This window comes from Pristis pectinata, chromosome 4 (genome assembly GCF_009764475.1).
Source record: "Pristis pectinata isolate sPriPec2 chromosome 4, sPriPec2.1.pri, whole genome shotgun sequence".
NCBI classification, from domain to species: Eukaryota; Metazoa; Chordata; class Chondrichthyes; order Rhinopristiformes; family Pristidae; genus Pristis; species Pristis pectinata.
The window spans coordinates 28,949,289-28,973,731 of record NC_067408.1 but is presented as its reverse complement, the minus strand read 5'-3'; the positions used below and the strand labels follow the sequence as shown (position 1 = coordinate 28,973,731).

Genomic DNA, 24,443 nt, shown 5'->3' with positions numbered 1-24,443 from the left:
AGAGGAGGAGATAAAAGTAGAACGTCCCACAAAGGATGAACTGTTTCTCTGATGTGCAATAGCTTTGGTTAATATCTGTGCACAACACCCTGCACCCATTTCCAGACCAGAAGCAACTGAATTTACATCAGCAAATATTTACTTGAACATTGCACTTTGATTGGTTTGTAAACCTCGGGTCTGCCTACACTAGGCACTTTTTATTGTTGCTCGCAACGTGGGCTCTGATTGAAAGCACCGCCAGCAGTTGTTAGCCGTCGAAACTTTTGCTTTTGTGATTGCCACTGGAGGGAAAAAACAAGGACAACTACCTCTCTCTCTCTTTCACACACACACACATACAGCGAGCTGCATGAATCCCTGCAACACGGCGAGAAATGCTGCGGACTCTCGCAGCGGACGATCCCAGACGAGGTGAGCTTTTTAAGCCACCGTCCCTAACCAGGCAACCAAGTGGCGGGGACGAGGTGGAATCAGGCGCTGCGGCGGGGAGCTAAAGTCAGGGGTCCTGAATGGGACGGACGGTGGGTGGGAGGGAGGCCACGGCATCGGCTGAGGCCGCTGTCGCCCCCCTCGCTCTCCGGATCCCGCCCGAGTGGGCGCTGGCGGCTCATGTGTCCCACCGCACACGCGTCACGATGGATGAGGAAGGGTAGGTACCGCTGAGATCCTCCTGGCCTCAGCTCCCGCACCTTGCGCTGCTTTCACCGCCCGTCCCCCTCAACTTGCCTGAACCTCCTGGTCCCATTGCCGACTTCGGCTGCTGCTTGTCCACACGGTTTTCCAAAAAAAACTGTCAATCATCGCTCCCTATACGCATGTGCAAACTTGCCCACCTTTTAAAAAATAACTTATTTATTTTCAGTCAACGACTTCTTTGCATCCCGGGTACGCTGTACTTACACATCTGAGCTAACGTTATAAACATCTGAGGAACAGCTCCTCCAATTTCGGCTGCGGTGCTGAGAATTTTTCTAGTTAAGACTTTCCGAAGCGTGTTCATTTCCAGAAAAAAATTAACAGCATCAACTAAGAATTGTCATTTCCACGATAATGCTGTATTTACATTAACTCGTTAAGTAATGTTTTTGTGGCATTAATACATTCGAGTTGTAAACAATCGTAGCAGAACACATCACCTAAGTTGTGGCACCAGTCTGGAAGTGTTTTGTACTTCATTATTACTCTAATAGAGTGGACACTATCATTTGTAAACTTATGACCATTAAGTCTGCCGAGACTGGGAACTGAGTTTTTCTCCCATTATTGCGCACGCTTTAGCTTGTTCTATTGTATTTTTTTTGTCCTTGTTCTCTTTTCGTCAATTAATATGGGCTGGAGGCGTTGGTGGGAAGATGCACCTTGAGTAAAAGTGGTTTAGTTGCCACGAGTTACTGTCATGTGAGGCTGGGAAAATCCTGAGTTACATAAAATGCAGAAATTACTTTTTTTTGGAAGAGATTGAATCTTGAAGTTTTACTCTAAGGTTGCTAAATAAATCCAAATTATTGATTTTGACGTACATTTCATTTCTTATATTCCATAGATCTTGTGAAGTGTTTATTCTTGTTCTGATATGGTTTGCACTCTGCTGCCAATATCACAGTAAACCACTGGTGATTTATTGATTGTTAACAGTGCTACAAACAGTGCAATATTGTTTCCTGTTTTTCTTTCTGTTACAATAGTTGTTCAGAGGAGTTCTGGTGTTTATGATGTTACAAAATTTCAGCTATTCATTATTTGTGAGCTTAATCAATGTTAGCAGAGTTTTTTTTGATATCTCCTATAACCCAATCTTATCAGCACCCAGTAACCATGACCACATGTGCTCTCCAGCAGGGTCATTGGACATTGATCAGAAACTGAAACTATTTTATTGTTTCTGTCCTCTCCATGTTACAGGAATTCTTAAGTAAAGTCCCAATCATTTCATCAGCTGAATCTCCTAAACACTGACTAGGAATAAATTCTCTGGTTTACACTTTTTACAATGGTGTAACTATGACTCAGAGCAGAAAATGGAAGATCACGTACACTTGTCTCATTTATAAAACACAAATTTGACTCTAACTTTAGAACATTTTGACTTTTAATGTGGCTTGTGTTTCTGTATATGATCAAAAGAGAGAGCATTATTTTTAATCCTTCATGATCAAATAAATCATCAAACAACTTGAGTTCTGCAGAATACAGTGACAATTAAACTGTCTGCTAAAATGTTATTGCTGATGTATGTTATTTGTTCATTGTAATACCTTGTGCTAAAGCTGCTGTTGCATCCAGTTTCATTCTACAGTTATTCTGAGAGAATTTGAACAGAAGAATAATTAAGGCTAAGACTTTTTTCCAGACTTAATTTCCATTTTTGAATATGTATCATTTGTAACTTACATTTGTGTGCAGTTTTGGCATTTTTGTTCTGGCTGAGGTTTTCATTTAGTTCTCCCTGTAAATATAAGCATTGTTTGACCTTGGATCTCTTACCTTTTACAGTTCCATATTTCTTTTTCCTTGCTGATTGTACACTCTCACTGCACACATGTAAATTTTGGCTGGTGTCTTCTGAACACTTAATTTCTTTCTTAAGTTCAGTTATCCTGATTGGTCGTAACTGAAGCCTTAACAGAAGCCTTAACAATATAATAGTTTTTGTTTTTTTTTACAGCCTTTGCAGAAAACAGCCAACATACACAGTGAAAGGAACCGTACAACAATTTTGTTTATTAAAATCCCTTTGTTATTCTGTTGAAATAGTTAAATCAATTGGAATCCCAAAAAACAAATTTGATGGGATATTCTGAATGAAATACCTGATCCATTTGTGATACTTTCAAACATTCTTTTTCATTCAAGCCTCAGAAATTTACATAAAATGTGTGCAAGTGGTATTGGAGTAAAGCTTACAATGTATAACCTTTAAATAAAACCAATGCATATCCAACATCTCAAAACAATTTAGGGACGGTGAAACTGATTTCCATGGCACCGATAATATGTGCAAATATTATAAATTAGCAGTTGAGCTGTAGAAAGTACATTGCACTTTTGCATAATTTTACAATGTAACTGATGCCTTTGTGATTAAATTGGATTAAATCTGTTAATTTAGCATCTTAACAAATGAAAATGCTTTGGTAAAGAGACTGGTGAAATTCTCTGGAACTTATATACTAAACTAAATTAGCTGGTAACTTACACTTGTTGAAAACTAGATTTAAAGCTGACCTACAGTTCATGGTGTACAAGACCAGCAGAAGATACATGTGTAAGGATGTAGCTATATCTGTCCCAATCCCTCGAGCAAAGAGCTACGTATCAATAGAAGAGGCCACTGATTATATTCTTTGGTGGAAAGGAAAGAAATGGACCTCCCAGTTTTAATATCCATACAAGGCCATTCCTTCATCACTCATTGGATTTTGAATATTAATGAAGTTCCATTTCTGGCCCCTTGCATGTCTTTTGATTTCTACTGCTTTGGCATCAGGTGCACCTGGCCCAAAGCTGTAGGAGTTTCTCTGTAAATATCTCCCCTCTCTACTTGTATGCTCTTTTTAAAGACTTCTCAAAAGCTGCTTATTTCTAAACTTCTTGCCATTTGTATTACTGTCCCCTTTTGTATCATGGTGTCAAATGATTTAACATTACTGAGAGGTTTTTTAACATTCAGATAGTAAAGTTGTGATATGCAAATTATATTTGAAGTCTGATCGAAGTGGTAAAATCACAGTTTATATTGTGAAGTTCTTGTTATTAATTGGACCTTTCTGGGAAGAGCCTTCTGGATATTAGTGTTTTTCAGTGTTATACTGGTGCAAAGAAATCATTTACTTTGTCCATTTATTAAATGTATTTTATATAAACAATAGTGGATAATTTTTGAAATCAGTATTCAGTAATATTTCAATTTTCTTCATAATTGAGTGTTTTGGAAATTTACTCAAGTATGTGCAAAACCCAGGATTGGGGACATAAATATAAGCTTGTTATTAATGTATCCATTAGGGGTTTTGGGCACAACCTATATAGAGCATTGGGAATGTATAACTCGCCAACCCATGAAGCAGTTAAGGTGACTTAAATATATGTATTCAAAGTGAAGCTTGTTAAGCACAGGGGAGAAAGGAATAAAAAGATATACTGATGTAGTAAGATGAAGTATGAAGGACTGTAGTTTGTGTGGAGCCAATAATACTTGTTTGGACATATGGACTGAATAAATTCACTGATTTCTGTGTATATATGTTAATGTCATTGCATCTGCATTCTGCATATTTAACAGAATAGTAAAATAAGGGTTGCCCATCTAAATTGGAGATTGAGACTTCTCTAAGAATTCGTGAGTCTTTGGAACCAAAGGAGTGGAGGAAGCAGAGTTTTTGAATATTTTTAAAGCAGAAATAGATAAATTCTTGATAAGCAAGGGAGTAAAAGGTTACTTTGGATTGACGGCAATGAATTTGGGTTACAATCAGATCAGTCACGGTTTTATTAAATGTTGGAGCAGGCTTGAGTCCTATTCCTGCTTCTAATTTGTACGTTCATGCTACTGCATTAGTAGTGTTACATATTCAGAGGTGAATAATGTTAGTTGATGTCAGCCAATTGAAGTATTTTGTTAAAGCAGTTAGTATTTTGCACCACAATTTCAGTTAGTCCAGAGCTTGCTAACTTTGAGAGGAGAATTATTAATACTGACTTATTCTTCAGAAACTGTAACTTGGATTTGCAGGCTGGCAAGCCAGGCTGAACATGATAGTTGGTTCAACATTTGGAAGAAAAAGTGGCTGAAAAGTTTTAATACACTGCCTGACTAATGAATTCAGGAATGAATTTTGAAAAGGAATTAGATTATTACTTGAAGAAAAAAATATTGCAGGGATATAGGGAAAGAGCCTGCCAGTGGGAATGATGGAACAATTCTTTGAAGGAGCCAGTGCAGGTTTGATGATTTTCACTCTGCCGCACTATTTCATGTTGTAATAGAAAGGATATTGTTACTTGTCATTGTAAGACACTGAAGCTGATGTAAACTTCAATTGATCATGAACAGAAAACTGCACAGTTGACTCCTGCTCCAGATAGACTTCATTTTGGCTTGATCCATCCTTTAATTCCAGTGGAGGTGATTAGATCATTGTGACGGCTCAGAATAGATTATCAAAGCATTAAATATTTTCACAAGAGACTTAAGGTGCTGTAATCAAGAGCAAAAAGTAAACGGCTGGAGGAACTCGGCAGGTTAAGCCATCTGTGGAAGTAATGGATGGTAAATATTTCGTGTCCAGACACACAATGTTTATATTGCTTATTGTCGGTGTACAACTTCAAATCAAGTGAACAGATTTTATATATGCAGTGTTGAATTACAAGTCAAGGATAGAAGTTTAGACTCTTCCTCTCTTGTTGAAGCTGCTCATTGTCTGACTGATGGTTGTGGTTTGAAAGTTACTTGCCCATATCTGCATGTTGCATTATTTTTTGCTACATGCAGATATGGCTTGCCTCCTATTTCTGAGCAATGCTAATAGAGTTAAACATTTATGCAATCATCTGGAGGTGACTGTGCTCTGACTAAAGTTGTTGATCAAGCAGTTGAAGTTGCTTTTCCATGAGGGTCTTCCATAATGACATGGTGTGATTCCAGCCAGTGGAGAGTTTTCCTCTTTGCTCCAAGTTCTTTACATTTTGATTTGGCTCCTCTATGCCTCTCTGGGTCAAATTGAGGATAGATGTCAAGGGGATTCACTTTCATGGAATTTGGCTTTTTAATAATATTTTCATAGCATTGTTGAAGGCACCTTCCTTCAGTTAATGTTGCTTGAGAATAGTTTGTCACCACCTTAATTGGATTTATCTTGTGTTTTGTGGACAGGACAAATCTGGTCCATTTCCCACATTGCTTGTGGGGGAGGGGGGGGGGGTTGAAGGAGAACAGCGGGGAAAATGCTGGTGTTATAATAATTATACTTGAACAGCTTGGCTAGAGGTGCACCTACTTCTGGTGTGCCAGGCTTTCAGTAACGGAGCTGGGTTGTTGTCTAGTTCCTCAGCCTTTTCTGTGCTCTCAACTGTTTCCATAGACAGAATCAAATTGGCTAAGATTGGTTTCTGTGATGGCATGAATCTTGGCAAGAAGCCGAGATGGATTTCCACTTCTGATTGTATGTGATTTAAGATGCTTAAGCCTTTTTGTCACTAGCTGCTGGGCTCCTCCATTGTTGAGGATATGGATGTTCTTGGAGCCACCTCCCTTCAGCTATTTAATTGCTAACCACCGTTCCTGACAATGTGGTGGGGTGGGGAGGGAGGGAGGGGGTGTGCTGTTGAGCTTTGATTTAATCTGTGGTTGTGGATTGCTTAGCTCTGTCTGTTGTGTGTTACTCTTGCTGTTTAACGTCATGTGGTCCTGTGCTGCAATTATGGCAGTTTGGCACTCCTTTTTTCTGGGATGCTTGGTGCTACTACTGGCTGCCCTTCTCCAATTCCCATTTAGCTAGGCTTGTGTTTTTTTTTGTCTTGATAGTAATGGTAGAGTGAGGGATATGCTGAGACAGTTCTGCTCCTGCCGATGGCTCACAAATACCCAATTTTGACCTGCCAGATCAGCTGTGTCTATCCCATTTAACAAGATGGAGTGACACACAACCCAAGAGTGGATGTCCTCTGTGAAGATTGATTTGTGGTGGTCACTCCTGACAATGCTGTTGTAGTCAGATGCATCTGCAGTAGGTAGATTGACAAGGACTAAAGGCCAAATGGATTTATCTCTTTGGTTTAATGAGATCCAGTTTGGCAGCACAGCCTTCAAGACTTGGCCAGCTCAGTCAATTGTGCTGCTACTGTATTATTCTTAATGATTGGACATTGAAGTTTCCTACTGAACATAAATCCTGTGCCCTTGCTACTCTCAGTACTTCTAAGTTTTGTTCAACTGATTTATCAGCTGATGAAGGACAGTAGGTGGTAATCACCTAAGTTATGTTTGACCTGACACCACGAAGTTTGGAGTCATTATTGAGAGCTCCTAAAGTTACTCCCTTCTGCTTGTATACCATGGTGCTACCAACTCTGGTGGGTTAGTCTTGCCAATGGGACATGACTTACTCAAGTACTGTGATGAAGTTGGCTGTAAGATATGATTTTTCTGTGGGGAATACTATGTAGGTTGTTACTACTTTGTGGGGCAGCTTACCTGATGTTAGATGCATGTCTCCAGATACCTGCTGAATGTTCTCCAGATATTTAGGAAGACTTTGTGAGGCTGTCTCAGAGCACTGGATGCTCGTTGAGAGCTAATGATTCACTGTATTGATGATATCATTTTTAAAGTGTGTAATTTGTTCCGCAGGTTAAAAAAAATTGCCCATTGGAATTTGCTTGGTCATTATCTGTCAAGTAGACTCTGAGCAGTATCAAATGTCAAAAATGATGGTTTGAAAAATATTTCCTTTGCTGGTTAGGTTAGGTTTAAACAGTGAGAAATTGACTACAAGATATTGTATTTCTCTTTCTCTTTTTCTCAAAACATTTCAACATACAGGGATTCCTCAATTTGTGAAAGGATTGTGTTCTGCAGAACAATTCATTAAGTGAAAATTCATAATTTGAGAGGTTGCATTATGGGAATTTTGATACCAAGCATTCCTCTGCATAGACAGTGGTTCTCAATTCGTTGCACTGAAAAATAGGTTTATAAATTTAAGCCACTTATCTTAAAGCTTCAATGGCATTAACTAAAATTTGTAAATCGAGGGATATTTGTAATTTGCTTTAAACAAAAATTTTAAAAAAACTGCAGAGACTTAAAATCTGTAAATTACCTGCTGATTCACTTCATTTTGGAACAGTTACAGTTTAAGGAGACTAATTGAGATTTGCTGACAATTTATCTTTTTTTGTACTTCCCCTCCAAAAGCTGTTGCCCTTTTACAGGATATGGTTTAATAGATGCATGCTGAACACAATATATATATAATACATATGCTCTGTTTCACATCTTCCAGTTCCACTGATACCTAATGCAGATAGCATTAGTATCACAGCAGGTCAGGCAGCATATATGGAGGGAAATAAACAGTTGACATTTCGTTGACAGTACCTCCTTCTCTTTCCCCTCCCCTGCTCTCATGACCTGCCCATCTATTCCCCACCTCCTTTCCTTTTATTCCATGGTCTACTGTCCTTTCTTACTGGATCCTCCTCCTCCAGCCCTTTTGACTCTTCTACCCATCACCTCTCAGCTTCTTGCATCACTCCCTTTCATCCCCCCTCTTCCACCTACCTACCTTCCCCCTCTCACCTGGACTCGCCTATCACCTGCCAGCCTGTGCTCCTCCCCTCCCACCTTATTCTGGCTTCTGCCCTCTTCCTTTCCACCGGAAAAGTTGAGTTCCTCCAGCATTTTGTATGTATTGCTCCAGATTTCAACATCTGCAGAATCTTGTGGCTTAGCGCTAGTATCTGGTATATTGCTGAATGATTAATACTTGTCTTGAATGTGGATAGCTTGGGTCATTTTCCCATTCATTTATATGACTAATCATATTCTTCTATGAGCACTTTCTAATCACAAGTTATCAGAAAAGAGAATTCTGACTGAACTTTGCACCAGGTGCTGCTCTGATTTAGATATTTCAACCCTTCTTCCTCAGCTATATAGTTTCTAAAGTGATTTTATTGATGATAGTTTTCAAAGATTTGTTGTTCATGAACCTTAGGATTAGTGTGTCTTTTCCACAGTGACTATGTTGTTCAAAGTGGTAGACATTTCCAATTACTGCAGTGTGTACAATATGCACATATATAAGTGGTTTAAATAGTAAGAAAGGATGTATTAAAATTATTGCATATATTGCATATATTCTTTAATTTTTCTTGGGATGAGCTATTCCTGATCATAATGTAGATGTGACCAGGAAATTTTGTGAATTTTCTCCCTTTAGTTTTTAAAAGCATTTTTTGTGCTTGCTTTTTTTTTGATAATAATTCAAGCATACCTTTCCAGCGTACCATTTCCAACCAATAGGACTTCTAATTCAAATGGAATCTTGATCCAAACGTTGACTTTCTGGGTAAATTATTTTAATGTTTATTAGGATCCAGTAAAATAGTCAAGGAAAGGAATTTGAAATTTCAGGATGAAGTGTTCAGTTGCACAATAAATTGCAAATCTCTGCAAAGATAATTCCTCATGGCTTTGAGTATTTGCATACATAATTGTGATTGATTTTATAGGATGGTTAAACTGAATTCTGGATCTCTTAGTTTTTTTCCTGCTACTTTTTATCAAAATCAGTTTGGAGCTTTTCCCAGAGGGTGGCCTAAATGACTTGGAAAATTCCACTTTGTTTGGATTGTGTACCTTTTTTTATGTTTTATGGTCTTTAAAAATGGTACAAGTTGGGTGTACTTGGAGTACTTGCTTGAAAGGATGCAGCTGTAGCAGTGTTCTCAGTGCTTGATGTGTCTCAGATAAGGCGGCCATTTGATTGACACTTTGAGGATGATACCAGAAACATGAGCATAAACGTCTTGGGAAAGATTGAACAGACTGGGACTTTATTCTCTTGTGCTGAGGGATAACATAATAGAGGTTTGTAAAATTATGCAAGGTTTTAATAGAGTGGATACAGAGAATATTTTCACTTCTGGGGAAGACTAAAAGTAGTCACCATTAATGCAGGATAGTCACCAAGATATCCCATGGTGAATTCAGAAGAAACTTCTTTACCCATATAGTGGTGGGAATGTACAGCTTAATACTACAGGGGGTGGTGGGATGAATAGTGTAGATGTATGTAAGGGGAGGGACAAGCAAAGAAGGAGAAGGAATTGAGGGTTACACTGATGAATTTAGATGAGGAGATGGGCAGAGGCTGAAATGTGGCATAAATGTTTGTATGGAATTGTTGGGTCAAATGTCCTGTTTTTGTGCTATTTATCCGATGTGATTCATCCACTCCCTCTTCCAAAGGGGCAAATAGTTCCAGTATTTACCACTTAAGAAGTCTTCACCAGTGAGGACCGGAGCAGCAGTTAAATTGGAATATCATCTTTTCCAAATCTTACATCGTCCTGACTTGGATATTGATCTTTATACCATTATGCTTGTTGGGTCAGAATCCATAAAGGAGCACACTCATCACATAAATTGCAGGAATTCAAGAAAGTCAAGTTTATTGTCACATACACAAGTATGTGTATGCGCAAGTGAAGTGAAAAACTTAACGTGCAGTAGCATCACTGGTACATAGCATCAGATACACAAGAAAAACATAATTTTGTACAAGTTGTTTAATTTATGCAAGAAAGAACACAATTGGAACAAAAAAAAACAAAGTCCATTGTAGTGCAAAGTGGTCATAGTGTTGCTGTATTGAGGTAGTGATTAGGGTTGTGCAGGCTGATTTTAAGAACCAAATGGCTGAAGGGAAGTATCTGTTCTTGAACCTGGTGATGTGGGTCATCAGGCTTCTGTACCTCCTTTCCGATGGTAGCTGTGCAAAGATGGCATGGCCCGGATGGTGGCAATCTTTGATGATAGATGTTGCCACCCTGAGGCAGTGCCTCATAGATATTCGATGGTGGGGAGTGATGTGCCTGTGTATTGGGCTGAGTCCACTATTCTCTGTAGCTTCTTACATTCCTGCACATTTGAATTGCTGCACCAGACCATGATGCAACCAGTCAGGATACTTTCAACAATACATCTGTAGAAGTTCGTTAGAGTGTTAAGATAAGATCTTTATTAGTCACATGTACATCGAAACACACAGTGAAATACATCTTTTGCATAGTGATTTTGGGGGGCAGCCCACAAGTGTCGCCACGCTTCCGGCGCCAACATAGCATGCCCATAACTTCCTAACCTGTACGTCTTTGGAATATGGGAGGAAACCGGAGCACCCGAAGGAAACCCACACAAACACTGGGAGAACGTACAAACTCCTTACAGACAGTGGCCGGATTTGAACCCGGGTTGCTGGCGCTGTAAAGCATTATGATAACCACTATGCCGAACCTCCTTAGCCTTCTAAGAAAGTAAAGATGCTACTGCGCCTTTCTTGTGATTGCATCTATGTGCTGGGCCCAGGACAGGTCATCTGATATGTTAACACCCAGGAATTTAAAGCTGCTGACCATTTCCACTGCTGATCCACCAATGTAGACAGGTGCATGTGCACCCTCCTTCCCCTTCTTGAAGTTGACAATCAGCTCTTTAGCTTTACTGACTTTGAGTGAGACATCGTTGTTGCAGCACCACTCAACCATGTATCCTATCTCGCTCCTATACGCTGACTCATCACCACCTGCAATTCGTCCAACAGTGGTGTCGTCAGCGAATTTGTATATAGCATTGGAGCTGTGCTTAGCAAGCCTACTGCTGCTTTCTTAAAGACAAATGGCAAATTAAAGTTAATAAATGCTGACCCTTTAAATAATATCCACAGCCCTAGAAATAAGTTAACGTTCATCTGTGGTAGATCTGGCAGATGGATGAATGTTCTGGAGTTTTGGTGAGTGACCTTTGTTCTCTAGAATAGAAGAGTGAATCGTGGAGTATAATATGACATCTGTAGCAAATGCTATTTTAAGTTTGTATTCCTCTCCTTAATGAAGTAGTTGTGAAAATGTTGCAAGTTGTCTTTTCTTCAGCACTTGGCTTTCCATGTGAATTTTGGCAGAGGCTCTGCACTTCAGTTCCCCGGATTAGGAAATGATTTCCATTTGTACTCCCCACCTGGACTTGTAGATTGAGGTTGGGTGAGTAAAGGATCAAAATGACCCCTTCAACATTTAATGTGAAATTTCCCACGTGGATAATAATGTCCATGTGGATAAATTTCGAGTGGCTTCCTTTTCCATGAGCCAGCCCGAATAAGGAGTCAATATCTCAGGAGGGTAGAGAGGTAACAGTGAGAAAAGGGCAAACAAAAAAGCTAAGTTGATCCTTTTGCAGATCTGCAGTATATTATTTTGACTTTCTTTCAAATTATTAATCAGCAGGTGAGTATTATTGGTTTGGCTGGCATATTTATGTAAGACAAACCAAATACATTTTGAATATCTGTTCGCATGATCCTCTTTATTGGGAAACAGTTGGAGTTCAGTAGTCTTCATATTGCACATGTTTTTATTTTACCACATTCTTTCTTCTTTTTGCATTTGTCTTAGGTTTTAAAAATTCCATTTTTATTTTCATTTGATCCTTTGCCAAAAAAGACTCCAAGAAGGCAGGAACGAGGTGGGCCAAGTAACTGAAGTGGCAGTTGGGGAGCACTTTGAGTCCAATAACCACAATTCTATTAGTTTTAAAATAGTTATGGGAAAAGATAGAACAGGTCCACAGGATGAAGTCCTGAAATGGAGCAGGGCCAACTTTGAGGGCATTAGGCAAGATCTAGCAGGTTTGACTGGTTGACTCTATTTAAAGGCAAAGGAATAGTCGGCATGGGAGGCTTTTAAAAGAGTCATATCAAGAGTCTGGGGCAGCATGTTCCTGTTCAGGTGAAGAGTAGACGTACCAAGTTCAGGGAACCCTGGCTGACGAGAGATATCGAGGCTGTGGTCAGGAAAAAGAAGGAAGTGTACATCGCGTCTAGGCAGCTGGGTACCAATGAGTCGACGAATATAAAAAGGTTAAGACCGGGCTTAATAGGGAAATCAGGCTGGGCAAAAAGAGGTACAAGATGGATTTGGCAGGCAGGATTAAAGATAATCCCAAGAGGTTCTTCAGTTCTATTAACAGTAAACGAGTGACTAGAGAGAGACTATGTCCTCTTAAAGACCATCAGGGCCACCGATGTGTGGAGCCACAGGAGATGGCTGAGATTTTTAATGTCTATTTCTCCTCAGCTTTTGGTAAGGAGAATATCATGGATGCCAAAGAAGTGAGGGTAATAAGTAGCGAGGTCTTGGATCATATGCTTATTACGAGGAAGGAGGTATTTGCAGCCTTGAAGCGCATTCAGGTGGCCAAATCTCCAGGGCCTGACCAAGTGCACCCCTGGACCTTATGGTAGGCCAGAAAAGAAAATTATGGAGGCCCTTGTAGAGATATTTGCTTTGTTGTCGGTCACTGGTGAAGTTCCAGAAGACTGCAGGGTGGCTAATATTGTTCCATTGTTCAAGAAGTGTAGCAAGGACAGGCCAGGGATCTACAGGCCTGTGAGCCTGACTTCAGTGTAGGGAAGCTACTGGAGGGAATTCTGAGGGACAAAGTCTACCATCATATAGATAGTTAAAACCTGATCAGAAATGGTCAGCATGGCTTTGTGTGTGAGAGGTCACGTCTGATGACCTTTTGAAAGTTTTTCTGAAGAGGTAACTAAGGAGATAGATGAAGGTAGGGCTGTGGATGTTGACAAGCTCCCACATGGCAGGCTGTTCTGAAAGATTAGGTTGCATGGGATTTGGGGAATTAGCAAGGTGGATTCGGAATTGGCTCAATGATAGAAAGCAGAGGATGATGGTTGAAGGTTGATTCTCTGACTGGAAGCCTGTGGGGTGCTCCGGGGGTCAGTGTTGGGACCTTTGTTGTTCATTATTTATGTAAATGATTTGGATATGAATGTACACAGCACGATTAGCAAGTTTGCTGGTGATACTAAATTAGGGGGTCTTGTTGATATTGAAGCAGGTTACAATGAATTGCAAAGAGATCTTGATCAGTTAGGGAGATGGGCTGAGGAATGGCAAATGGATTTCAACTTAGATAAGTGCGAGGTGATGTATTTTGGGCAGTCAAAGCAGGGCAGGACTTGTCAGTGCCCTGCCATTAACTATGTAAATCCCTACTCTTGAATTCGATGCCCTAACTGATGAAGGCCAGCATGCTGAACGCCTTCTTCACCGCCCTGTCTACTTGTGCGGCAGCTTTCAGTGAACTGTGCACTTGTACTCCCAGGTCCCTCTGTTCCACAACACTCGTCAGTGCCCTGCCATTCACTATATGAGTGTTGTGGAACAGACGGACCTGGGAGTACAAGTGCACAATCTGCTGAAAACTGCCGCACAAGTAGACATGGTGGTGAAGAAGGCGTTTAGCATGCTGGCCTTCATCACTCAGGGCATCGAATTCAGGAGTAGGGACATTATGTTGCAGTTATATACAATAAGTCATTGGCGAGGCCGCACTTGGAATATTGTGTAGTTCTGGTCGCCCTGTTATAGGAAAGACATTGTCAAACTGGAGAGAGTGCAGAAGAGATTTACAAGGATGCTGCCTGGACTAAAGGGCCTGAGTTATAGGGAGAGGCTGGCCACACTGAATCTTGATTCCTTGGAGTGTGGGAGAATGAGGGATGACCTCATAGAAGTTTATAAAGTGATGAGGGGGTATGGATAAGGTGGGCGGTCAGAGTCTTTTCCCTGGGGTTGTGTAATCCAAAACTAGAGGGCACAGATACAAGATAAGAGGGGAGAGATTTAAGAGACCTGGGAGGTAACTTCTTTACACAGAGGGTGGTGAGTACCTGGAATGATCTGCCGGAGGAAGTGGTTGGGGTGGGTACATTTGCAACATTTAAGAGGCATTTGGATAGGTACATGGAGGGAAGGGGCTTATGGGCCGAACGTTGGCAGCTGGGACTGGCAGGGAGGATGCCGTGGTCGGCATGGACCTGTTGGGCCAAAGGGCCTGTTTCTGCGCTGTATTACTCTATGACTCTAAGGTAGATTTTGATATCTGTTCCATACAAGTGTGTTAGACTGTGTACATGCATGATTCTAGGCAGATTAATGCCATTGTATTAATTTAGAAATACTTGAGACTTTTTAGTTCAGGCAATATTCTGTGAATTTCCTGTGTTTTTTTTTATAAACTTTAATAGTTTCACAATTTATATGAAGGAAAATTCAAAATCAGAGAGATCTTTTATTTTTTTGTGAAGTATATTGCTGAGCAGTATGTGGAGAAAGTTAATCGATAGGCAACTGTAACTAAATGATAATATATCAATTTCCTTAACTTTTGTATATTAGATTTCTAAATTATGTAGATATATTTGGGGAAAACCTATCTTTGGAATATTTACAAATTAATCATGTGACTGAAATACAGTGGGCCTTTTCTAAAATCAGTTGTGAACATCTTGGATCACTTATTTAATATGAATTAGAATTCATAAGAAATTGTTGTTTTGGTCTTTTTTGCTTAACTTCATGTTTCCTACCAGCCTTTTTCATATTTTGTGATGTGAATTGAGGACATCTGATTTGTTTTGAATTTGATTTTTTTTTTCCTTGGCTCTATATTCACTGGTACCTTTTACAACTCTTGCTGAATGGGAGCATTCGTTAATTTGGAGATTCGTGGAGGCTTACAGTATACTTAAAACTTGTTAAAATTAAACAACATATATTAAACAGTTCTTTGTTCAAGTGACCTAAAGCCTTGAAAATGTAACTTTTGTAATAATTTTTTTTGGCCATATACTTTTCATCATCGTAAATACTGGCCGTTCAGCACATCCGACCCCTTGTGGTAAATGTAATAACTCAGTAATTATGTTCATGTGTATTCTAGTTTCATTTTCACTTCTCGCTGAACATATATTTTAATATCTGAATATACAACAGTGCAAAGTCCTCACCAGCACGAACTGTGGATCTGAGCGAAGATGATAAGGATCAGGCACCAGTTACTATGAATCCTCTTCACATGATGAAAGCCTTCAAAGTCATGAATGAGCTGCGAAGGTAAATTTAAAACAAAAATAGCCATTTTTCCTGTCTGGATATAAATTACATATGTTTGTCACACTTCACCTTTTTCTCCACTTCTCTCTCTCTCTCTGATCATAACATGCTATTCCTAGGTACTGAAGGCTAGCTGGCTCCTAGGATTCTATCAGCATTTCTGGTTATCTACATGTAACGTGCTTTAAAACTGGATATGTTCAGTTTCTACATATATTTGGTGTGGAAGGTGTTTTCAAAAGCTCGGTCTTCAGGTGAACACTTATGGTGGTGCTTATGTGCAGAAATAGTTTATTTCACATTTATATTGAAAGGGTGCAGCCGTGCCATTAGCAGCTTCTCTAGGTGCTTCTGTTTGAATTGTATGAATATGCTACTTTGAAACAAAATGACTCGATCAGTAAGACATGGTATAATGAGGATGTTTCTTGTCTTCCGTCTTTTAAAATTATTCAGCTATGTCTTCCATCATTTTGCAGGGTATGTTTCCATTCCCTCTGAGTATCTTCATTGGCCTTACCATCTAGGTTAACAACCACAAAAGTGTTTCCATTAACTATCTTAACTACTTGAACTAACACTGATATTAAATCACTCCAATCGTTTTGGGGAAAATAATAGATTACAAGAGACCTTGTTTCAAACCTTTAATAATTAAGTGAATTTATTCACTATGTACTTTGTTAAATTAATGACATTGACTTAAACATATGGGGGTTGAGAAATCACAAAAGCTGATACCACGTGATATGCCTGTAACCTTATAATTTGTGAAAAATTACTTTTCCCTTGTACTACCTTGATGTACTTTGTTTTGCATGCCATCCAGACAGATCATTTCAAAACATAAGTTTTTCACTGTATCTTGGTACATGTGACAATAATAAACTAATTCTAATTCCAATTCCAAACTGTTTTGTTTCAATGATACAAAAGATTATCTTGTTATTTACTGAATCAGCCTGTGCAGGAAACTTTTTTTAAATAAAGAACTGAAGGAAGAATTGTATGCCAGCAATTCCTATGCACCCTGATGGTGTAAAATATTGCAATGATAACTGCTATATAGTCATTGTTCCACTATGTCAAAATTCCTTTGTGATCAAGTCTCAATAGGGCCAATGAGCAGGAGGGAAGAGGGATGTCATTTGATGTAGTCACTGGCAACAATGATGGTGTATTCTTCTTTTGGGATTGTTGGGGTGGGGAGGATTGGTTTGGCACTTGCAGAGTGGGGGAGGAGAAAGGGTGAGGATCAGGCTGGGATTCAGGAGTGGTCAGGAAGATTAGCCCGTCAATTGGGGGAGAGAGAGGAAATAGGTAGGCTGACAACAGACAATAAATGAAGAAATAAAAGCAACAAATGATTGAAATACGTGTTAGATCAGGCATCCTCATTGTGCGGAAAAAAAACACATCATCGAAAACAAGTAAACCAAGACTTTTTTCAGGTGGCTTATGGGTTTATTAGAGAATTCTCCCCAGTAACCTGACCAGTGCTAAAACCTTAACATCATTAAATGATGAAACAAAGTGCTCTGTGTAGGAGATTGTTGCTTGTCAGGTTTCCTATATTGCAATTGTGGTTACACTTCCAAGAAATAATTCATTGATTGAAAAGCTTTTGGGACATCCTGAGATGATTGTAAAAGGTGCAATGTAACTGCACGTATTTATTTACTGGTGATTGATTGTGCCTCTGCTTGGTTTTTAACCTTCATAATATTTCATGATGTTTAACCCCAAAAGCTATTTTTCTATTGCAATCTGTTCTCTTAATATGAATTATAACAAGTGATTTGTTTAACTTGCAGTAAAAGCACTTTGTGTGATGTGACCATTGTTGCCGAGGATGTTGAAATTGAAGCACATCGTATTGTCCTGGCAGCCTGCAGCCCTTATTTCTGTGCCATGTTTACAGGTACTAATTTGCCTTAATGTGCAATGACAAATATTTTGTAATTTCTGCAGAGATTTGACAAAAATGTTTTGCTTTCTCTTTTCTGCTTTGATCTAAAAGGCAGGCAGGTGTTTGTTAGCAATAGAATGGATTGCTGGAGCCTGGAATGAATCTACTGTAGCATATGGTAAAATTAACACTGGAAGTGGTCTACCATTCTCAGTATATGTGCCTTAGGGGAGGCTAAACGAGTGCTCTGATCAGTAGCCAGTGATTTTGGTTAGGATTGCTTGCCTCTTATCTGATGTAAATTGCAAGGGGGTAGAGACTTTTGACTTTTAATCCAGCTCTAGGCTTAAGCAGCTTGTATTGGTAATTCATCTTTTTCCCTAAAATATCTGGTTAAAATAGTCTGTTCCACAGACATCATTTTGTCATACCATTATTTTAAATGGTTCAATTGTTACCCAAATCCTACCTTTTTGCTTCACTTTTTTAAAAAAAAATGGCTTTCAACCTTTTATGATAATTAAAGACTTCTTAATTGGGAATCATTCTCACGGCCCTGCTTTAACCTTTTCCACTGCTAATTGTGGACACGTCCAAGATTGAGCATCCAATTTAAAGATGACTCAACGTAAAGATTATACTCTAATTGAAGTGGGAGGTAGGGTTTTCCGACTACTTAACAAACACTTAAATTCCAGAGTAACTATAACTTCTAATTTATTTCACTGTACTAAGTTGCTTTCAATTTACTTCCATGAGGCAGTATCCTGATGCTATGGAAGATTTTATTAAGCTATATGCACTAAATGCAAGGCTAACTTTCACCTCAAGATAGCAGTAAATTCAGAAATCTTGTAGAATTTTCTGTGTTGCATTGCTAACTGAATAAATAATTAAATGTTCTAAGTAGAGCTGAGAAAATTAGTTAGAAAATTAGAAAGCCTGACACTAATATTCCATTTCGAGATAAACCCATCCTGTGTTTATCAAAATCAAGTGTCATTCTTCTATTGAAATTAGCTGAGTTAATAATACGTATGGGTGGTAACTGAATAAAAGCAAATATAAATTTTGAAAGGCAGGCAATCCTTTTTAGTTACACTGAAAATAACGTCAGACTTTAGTAATGGCATAAATAGATATTTGTTAGCATCTGATGAGTAAAATCTATATGATGATAACAACTTAATGTAGAGAGAGGTAAATGTAATAAAGTTGTACACAAGATGCATGTGTTTTCCTCTGTTACTCTTTCAGTTTCCTTTTGTCCACCTGACACCAACACAGGCTTCCTGTGTTCTTGGACTAACTGCAATGCAAGGGAAAAAAACTGGCTGGAGTTTAATTTTGCACCTTATGTAGGCTATAACTTGGAGGCACATTTGTTGTGGTGTGATTAGGATTTCTGCCAAGAATCCATCAGCAAAGCTGTCAGAAGAATATTGGCTCTTTACTAATGGTAATACTGATGTTGCAAGGTGACTTTGAGGTTCACAATTATTGTAATTATTTTGCTGCTTGCCTGACTATTCCTTAAAAGTAGATTTATTTAAATAGTTTTATAATACTCATCCTTTTGTTCTTTTGTGCTTTGCCTTGCTGATTTGTGCTGTGAATACTCATGTAATTTCATTCACAAAGTACCACAAACTTGTACTGTTTTTGCAATTTTGGTCTGGATTGTGAAAAGTTATCTTTTCTGTTTGCATTTTTAGTATGTTAGGTCCCTCCAATGACACAACATGGCAGTGTGTTGAAATGCTGCAAAATCTTAGCTTATTTTCCCCTGTAGTTTTCCCATCCAACAAGAATTTTCAGTCCCATCTAGGTCCGGTTCATGCATGCTTGGACATCACCTGTTGACTGGCTTGAAAATAATGACAACTAAGATCTTTGACTGGGTTTCCCACTCTTTTGATATTAGTATTGTGAATCTGTGGATTTCAAAGTTTATTGTGCTGGTTTGATTTCAATTTGGAGTGATGCTTGCCAGTGAGGAAGGAATAGGGAACAGCCAGGATCTAAATACTGTGTAAGCCTTTCATAGGTTCTGCAGGTAAGTAGATCAGTATAAATGAAGGTATAATCCAGGCTTGTTTGGATTGCTCACATGATTGAATATCCTATTAATATTTGCCGTCAAGTTTTACATGTGAATTACTGAGTTGGTAAAAATACCATGAAAATTGTAGGTATATTGAAAGTCTTCAGGTTGGAATTTTTCAAGTCATTTTCATTGTTGATTATTTTTCAAAATAAGGCAATTAAAATTCTGTTAGGTCAGAAATGTTAACTAATTAACAATGGATTCATTTATAAGTGGTGAACAGAAGGATTTGACAGATTGGATGTATGCCTGTGGTGCATCCTCATGCTGCTTGAAATTGAAATTCCTTTGTTTTCCTGAATGATAGCACAGATTTAAAGACAGTAATTTCCACCGTTAATTCTCTTATCTGTACCTGAAGCATCATGTCCTAGAAATCCCCTCGTTTATGCATTCTGTGTGAATTTTATTTAACACCTGATTTTGTTAAATATAATTAGGTGCTTTATGCAAACACAATGTACTTATGGAAATTCGAACATGATTCCCATGCTATATATGCATTGGAGGCCTGCTGGGCACATGAAATGATGTTAATTTGGCATACAATTCACTTTTGACATCACCTGCACAATATTATAGTTCACAAATAGCACCTGCCTTAACTGCAGGAGCAGGTCTTTAACTGCAGAGTGGAGGCCTGCATTAGCTTTGGTCACCTACATGAGCCAAATCGCTGGTGTCTGAGGCACTCTGTCCTTTAGTTTAAGATTTATATTTTCATTAGGAGTGATCACTCTCCACCCCAACCTGACGATTGGTGTATATTCCCTGCTAATGTTTACTGTGGTTCTTTTGGATCTCCCCCTGGCTGTCCCCACTCCATTTCCTCTATAATCTTCTCAACTGCACCATACTCTTCACAGTGGGAGATCAGGGAAGGAAGCAAGGCCAGTTATACTGTTCACATTTCTTTGTAGAATGTCATGGCCTTGCCTCAATGTGGCATGAGACCCCCTCACACAGTGTATGGAAAACATGTTGAAAAATTTCTAGCCACATTCCACCCATCTACTTCCCTGCACTCCTGTAACTTAATTATACTTTACTTTCAACAATCGGATAACTTTCCAAAAGCTGGGTGATGCTGGTTAATGAAGCCCTGTGAAGGGCAAACAGAGTACTAGGATTCACTTCTAATAAGGAGTAAAAAAAATTCGAGAACATGTATTGGTATTGAGCTAGGTCGGATCCAATGTGGAAAACCATGTGCATTTCTGGTTGCCTTCTTTTTGAGATTGATCAAGAGGCAGTGGAAAAGGTGCAAAAAAAAGATTTGTGAAGATGACGCCAGAAATCTGAGAAAACATTTTGGAAATACGATGAACAGAATTTGCTTTTTATCTTGTGAAAAAGGTGGCTGAGGGTTGATACAGTAGAGATCTTCAAAATTATGGACAGCTTTGGCAAACTTGGCACTGTCTTTCCACTTGTGGGGAAGAGCAGAACTAGAGCCCATCAATATAATTAGGCACAAAAAGTCAAGTGAGAAATTCAGAAGTGTTGAAAATGTTGAACTTGCTGGTACAGGGAATAGCTGAGGCAACTAGTATAACACAAGAAAATAGGAGCAGGAGTAGGCCACCAGGCCCTCGAGCCTTCTCTGCCATTCGATATGATCATGGCTGATCTATGCTGGCCTCAACTCCTCTTCTGCGCCAGTTCCCCATAACCCTTAATTCCTTGATCTTTCAAATAGGGAGCTGAATAAAATGAGGAAGAACAGGAGGAAACTCCATGTAATTGGTAATCGGTTTATTATTCACATATACTGAGATATAGTGAAAAGGTTTTGTTTCCATGGACTTAGTGAACTACACGTCTATTTCTGTGCTATATGTTCTATGTTTTACTGTGTAAAATAGAATGTACAATTGATATGCTGATGGATTTAATTACTTGTGGAAGGTTTTATTAAATTAATTGTCCTACTTCCGTCTAATTGAGCTTTGGAGGACAATTTGGTTAAAGTGTATTATCCCTGACCAAGAGAGCTTCTAAATTAATGTAATTTTGTCTTTGTTTTTAGGTGACATGACTGAAAGTAAAGCGAAGAAAGTTGAGATAAAGGACATAGATGGACATACGCTCAGTAAACTAATTGATTATATATACACGGCTGAAGTGGAAGTCACTGAAGAGAATGTGCAGGTAGATTATGCCTCTCTTTTGCCACGAAGCATGTTAGCTCAGCCATTAAACGCAAATGATGAAAATATAAAGAAAAACATCGGATGCTGGAAATCTGAAATTAAGACAGAAAATGGTGGAAACACTCAGCAGGCCAGGCACCATTTGAGGAAAAGAGACCCTTTGTCAAAACTTGGGAAAAAAAAAGTTAGTTTTAAGTTGTAGAGAAGGTGTTGGGGGTGGGGGGGGTGGTGGTGGATAGGGATGTCTGGATAGAACAAAGGAAATTCCGCTGACAAAATGAGGCCTTGGTTGCTGTGGGATAATTTGTCAAGGTCATTCAGCCCATGCGTTAATGGGGGCAGAGAGAGAGAGAAAATGAACCAGATCTATGAAATGAGGGCAGTTAGAGAGTGAGAATATAAAGGAATTGAAAGTTATGAAACATAGAGCAGTAGGATATGCCAAGCAATTTGGCCAATGCTTATTGAAAGAGAAAACCAAGGCTAATCTCGTAATGGATGACTTAAAGCAGTAATGGTTAGTTCTGATACATAAATAAAAAGAAAAGTTGTAGACTTCTGGTGATCTGAAATTAAAGAATTCGATATTGAGAAACAAAGGACTGCAGATGCTGGAATCTAGATGAAAAACACTATGATGCTGGAGGAATTCAGCAGGTCAGGCAGCGTCCATAGAGAAAAGCAGAAGGTAAATGTTTCAGGTCAGGACCCTTCTTCAGGACTTGAGATAGGAAAAGGGGAAGCCCAATATATAGGAGGCAAAAGCAGAGCAGTGATAGGTGGACAAAAGAGGGGAGGTGGGATGGGCACAAGGTGGTGACAAGTAGATGCAGGTAAGAGACAGTGATAGGCAAGTGCGGGGGAAGGAGGGGAGAGCAGATCCAGCGGGGGATGGGTCAAAAGTAAGGAAGAAAAATGGGGGATAGAAAGAAGAGAGAGATGCTAGGAAAGGGAAGAAAAGAGGCATGGTTGGGGGGGAGGGGGGCTGTGGATTACTTAACGTGGGAGAATTCAGTGTTCATGCCGTTAGGCTGCAAGGTTCCAAGGTGGAAAATGAGGTCCTGTTCCTCCAGTTTGTGCTTGGAATTCTCCTGGCAGTGGAAGAGGCTGAGGACTGACGTATCTGTGATGGAGTGGGAGGCAGAGTTGAAGTGACTGGCAACGGGGAGATGCAGATTGCGGTTACGGATGGAGCGCAGGTGTTCTGCGAAACGGTCACCTAGTCTGCGTTTGGTCTTGCCGATGTAGAGGAGGCCACACTTGGAGCATGTGCTTGGTGGTGGGGTCCTGTTGGAGATGACGGAAGTGGTGGAGGATGATGTGTTGGCTATCCAACTACTTTACTAACCCCACACTGTGGTCAAGAGAGCTCGCACCTGCATCTCTGCCATTTCCTGCACGTACGCTCTCACCCCCACCCGTCCCAGACCCAACAGGGATAAGGTCCCCTTTGTCCTCACGTTTTATCCCATCAGCCTACATATCCAACACATCATTCTCTGCCACTTCTGCCATCTCCAACAGAATTCCACCACTCCCCACCCCTTTCTGCCTTTCGCAGGGACTGCTCTTTCCGTGACTCCCTAGTTCACTCTTCTCTTTTATCCCCCCCCACCTATCCCGCTCTCACCCCAGGAACTTTCCACTACCCCTGCCATAGGTGTAACACCTGTCCCTACACCACCTCCATCCAGGGACCCAAACAGTCCTTTCAGGTGAGACAGAGATTCACCTGCACCTCCCTTGATATCATCTACTGCATTCGGTGCTCCAAGTGTTGCCTCCTCTATATTGGTGAGACCAAATGCAGAGAAGGTGACCGTTTCGCAGAACACCTGTGCTCCGTCCGTAACCACAATCTGCATCTCCCCATTGCCAGTCACTTCAACTCTGCCTCCCACACCATCACAGATATGTCAGTCCTCTGCTTCCTCCACTGCCAGGAGAATTCCAAGTGCAAACTGGAGGAACAGCATCTCATTTTCTGTCTCGGAACCTTGCAGCCTAACAGCATGAACATTGAATTCTCCCACTTAAAGTAATCCCCAACCATGCATCTTTTCTTCCCTTTCCTAGCCTATCTCTTTTTTTTTTCTTCCCCACTTTTTTTCCTCCTTAACTTTGACCCATCCCCCGGTGGATCTGCTCTCCCCTCCTCCCCTGCACTTGCCTATCACTATCTCTCACCTGCATCTACCTATCACCACCTTGTGCCCATCCTGCCTGCCTCCCCTCTTCTGTCCACCTATCACTGCTCTGCTTTTCCCTCCTTTATATTGGGCATCCCTTTTCCTAACTTTAGTCCTGAAGAAGGGTCCTGACCTGAAGTGTCGACCTCCTGCTTTTCTCCATGGGTGCTGCTTGGCCTGCTGAGTTCCTTCAGTATCATAGTGTTTTTCAATTCGGTATTGAGTCTGGAAGGCTGCAACATGCCTGGATAGATAATAAGGTGCTGTTCTTCAAGTTTATGTTGGGCCGCATTGTAATGTGCAAAGATAGAAGGCATAATATGTGGGAGTGAAGTGGCAGGCAACAGAGAGCTCCAAGTTGCCTCTGCAAAGCAGTCACT

General features: G+C 39.9%; 1 protein-coding gene across 3 annotated transcripts in view; it reads left to right on the top strand.

Annotated features, from left to right (window-relative positions):
* The first annotated feature begins 228 nt into the window (after window positions 1-228).
* The window catches only part of LOC127569801 (kelch-like protein 3), a 95,805-nt gene continuing 71,590 nt past the window's right edge, over window positions 229-24,443 (top strand). For 2 of the 3 annotated variants that reach the window (XM_052014708.1, XM_052014707.1), the window contains exons 1-4: window positions 229-414; window positions 15,586-15,705; window positions 17,520-17,626; window positions 21,751-21,872. In XM_052014708.1, the coding sequence (XP_051870668.1) occupies window positions 353-414; window positions 15,586-15,705; window positions 17,520-17,626; window positions 21,751-21,872 (411 nt within the window). In that variant the 5' untranslated portion in view covers window positions 229-352. Of the gene's footprint in view, window positions 415-487; window positions 653-15,585; window positions 15,706-17,519; window positions 17,627-21,750; window positions 21,873-24,443 lie in introns of those variants that run through there. The other variant, XM_052014706.1, reaches the window with a different exon arrangement.